General features: G+C 30.2%; 1 protein-coding gene across 1 annotated transcript in view; it reads right to left on the bottom strand.

The window, feature by feature from the left end:
• The window catches only part of LOC107478908 (cytochrome P450 71A1), a 3,952-nt gene extending 2,345 nt beyond the window's left edge, over nucleotides 1–1,607 (bottom strand). The window contains exon 1 of the mRNA XM_016099063.3: nucleotides 651–1,607. Coding sequence (XP_015954549.1) covers nucleotides 651–1,607 — 957 coding nt within the window. The remainder of the gene's footprint in view (nucleotides 1–650) is intronic.
• Between the last annotated feature and the right edge of the window lie 25 nt (nucleotides 1,608–1,632).

Here is a 1,632-nt window from a genome sequence, read left to right as displayed (position 1 = left end):
ACCATAAAAATGCTGAAATATATATACTCCTTAATTTCAGAGAAAAAAGACTTTATATTGAAATATTTTAAATTTCAAATGTATTGAATATTTAGAAACTTAAGAAAATTCTTATGAAGTAAAACATAACGTTATTTGCACACATTAATAAATTTGGTGTATATTATAGGCTATGTTTGAAAGGAATATCGAGACAAAGAGATAGAAATTGGAAGACAAAAATTAAGACTAAATTAAGTTTTTATATTGTATTTGGTGTAAAATGTATTGGATTGAATTATGTTTAAATATTATATTTAATTTAAAATAAATATAAAAATTAAAAGATAAATTTAAAATTTAAAATTTAAATAAAAATGTTTTTTTTAAAAAATATTATTAAAATTTGAGTTTCTAATTTAAAAAATTTCAATCTTTTCTGTTTCTATTTGTAATTCTTATGTCTTAATTCTAGTCTATGAAAACAAACCACAAAACACTACTTAGAGGTGCTTATTTAGCTAGTTATAAATTAAGGATTATAATAAGACGCTAATCACTATATGCAAATAACAACATCCTTAACTAAATATTCTAAAGGCATTTAATTTAAAAAGATAAATAATTTAACTAAAGAAAAAAGGATATATATGAGAGAGAGAAACACAAACCGCTAGGATTGCTTTGATGTCTTCTCCAGTGAGCTGAAAATCAAGAACACTATCTTCTTGAACTTGAAGCAATATCTCAACAAAATCTTTTTTAATAGATAATGGTTCTTCATTATTTTTCTTCATCCTCTTATGTTCTTCAATCAACTCATCAAAACATGCCTCTAATCCAGCAAAGGTGGTCTTGAATTCAGGAATAAGCCCTCTAAGAACATCAACCCAACCCAAATTAGGGTAAAAATCACCAACACAAAAATCAGCAAAATGTTTCATCAATTTCCTTCCAAGATCTCCAAAGTTGTTGCTTCTTCCATCTTTTGGGGCATCATATTTTTGTCCAAGAACACATCTTGATACTATATTGTTGGATGCTGCAATCATCATCTCACTAAGATTGATCACACTCCCTACTTTACTTGTAGCGCAAGATTCGCGAATCCAATTAACCAATTCGACTACCTCTTCTTGTCTAATGGATTGAAACGATTTCACTCTCTTAAGACTTAAAAGTTCAAGAACACAAATTTTTCTTTTCTGTCTCCATTCTTCGCTGTAGGGTGAAAACGCCACATCTTTGCATCCATATACAAAGATTTTCGCCGCTGTTACCTGAGGTCTGCTTGAGAAAATAATATCATGATTTTTTGTTATTTCTTTGGCCGTATCGGCCGAAGAAATAACTAAAGTTGGGATTTGCCCTAATTGAAGGAACATGAGAGAGCCATGCTTCTTTGAGAGCTCATGGAAGGAGCGGTGTGGCAATCTTCCTACTTGATGAAGGTTTCCAATTAAGGGAAGCTTTGGTGGAGATGGTGGAAGATTATTGGATTTGTTTCTTCTTGTTCTTGTGAGTTTAAGCAAAAGAAAGATGCTAATGATGCCAATTGTTGATAAAAGGTAAAGAGTTGAGGACTTTTCATATGGCATTTGCTTTAGAGCTGAGAATGAAGATGCCATTCTTCCTTCAAAGCTTTCTAAAATT

Source organism: Arachis duranensis, chromosome 3, assembly GCF_000817695.3.
Source record: "Arachis duranensis cultivar V14167 chromosome 3, aradu.V14167.gnm2.J7QH, whole genome shotgun sequence".
NCBI classification, from domain to species: Eukaryota; Viridiplantae; Streptophyta; class Magnoliopsida; order Fabales; family Fabaceae; genus Arachis; species Arachis duranensis.
This window is presented reverse-complemented; position numbering and strand designations above follow the sequence as displayed.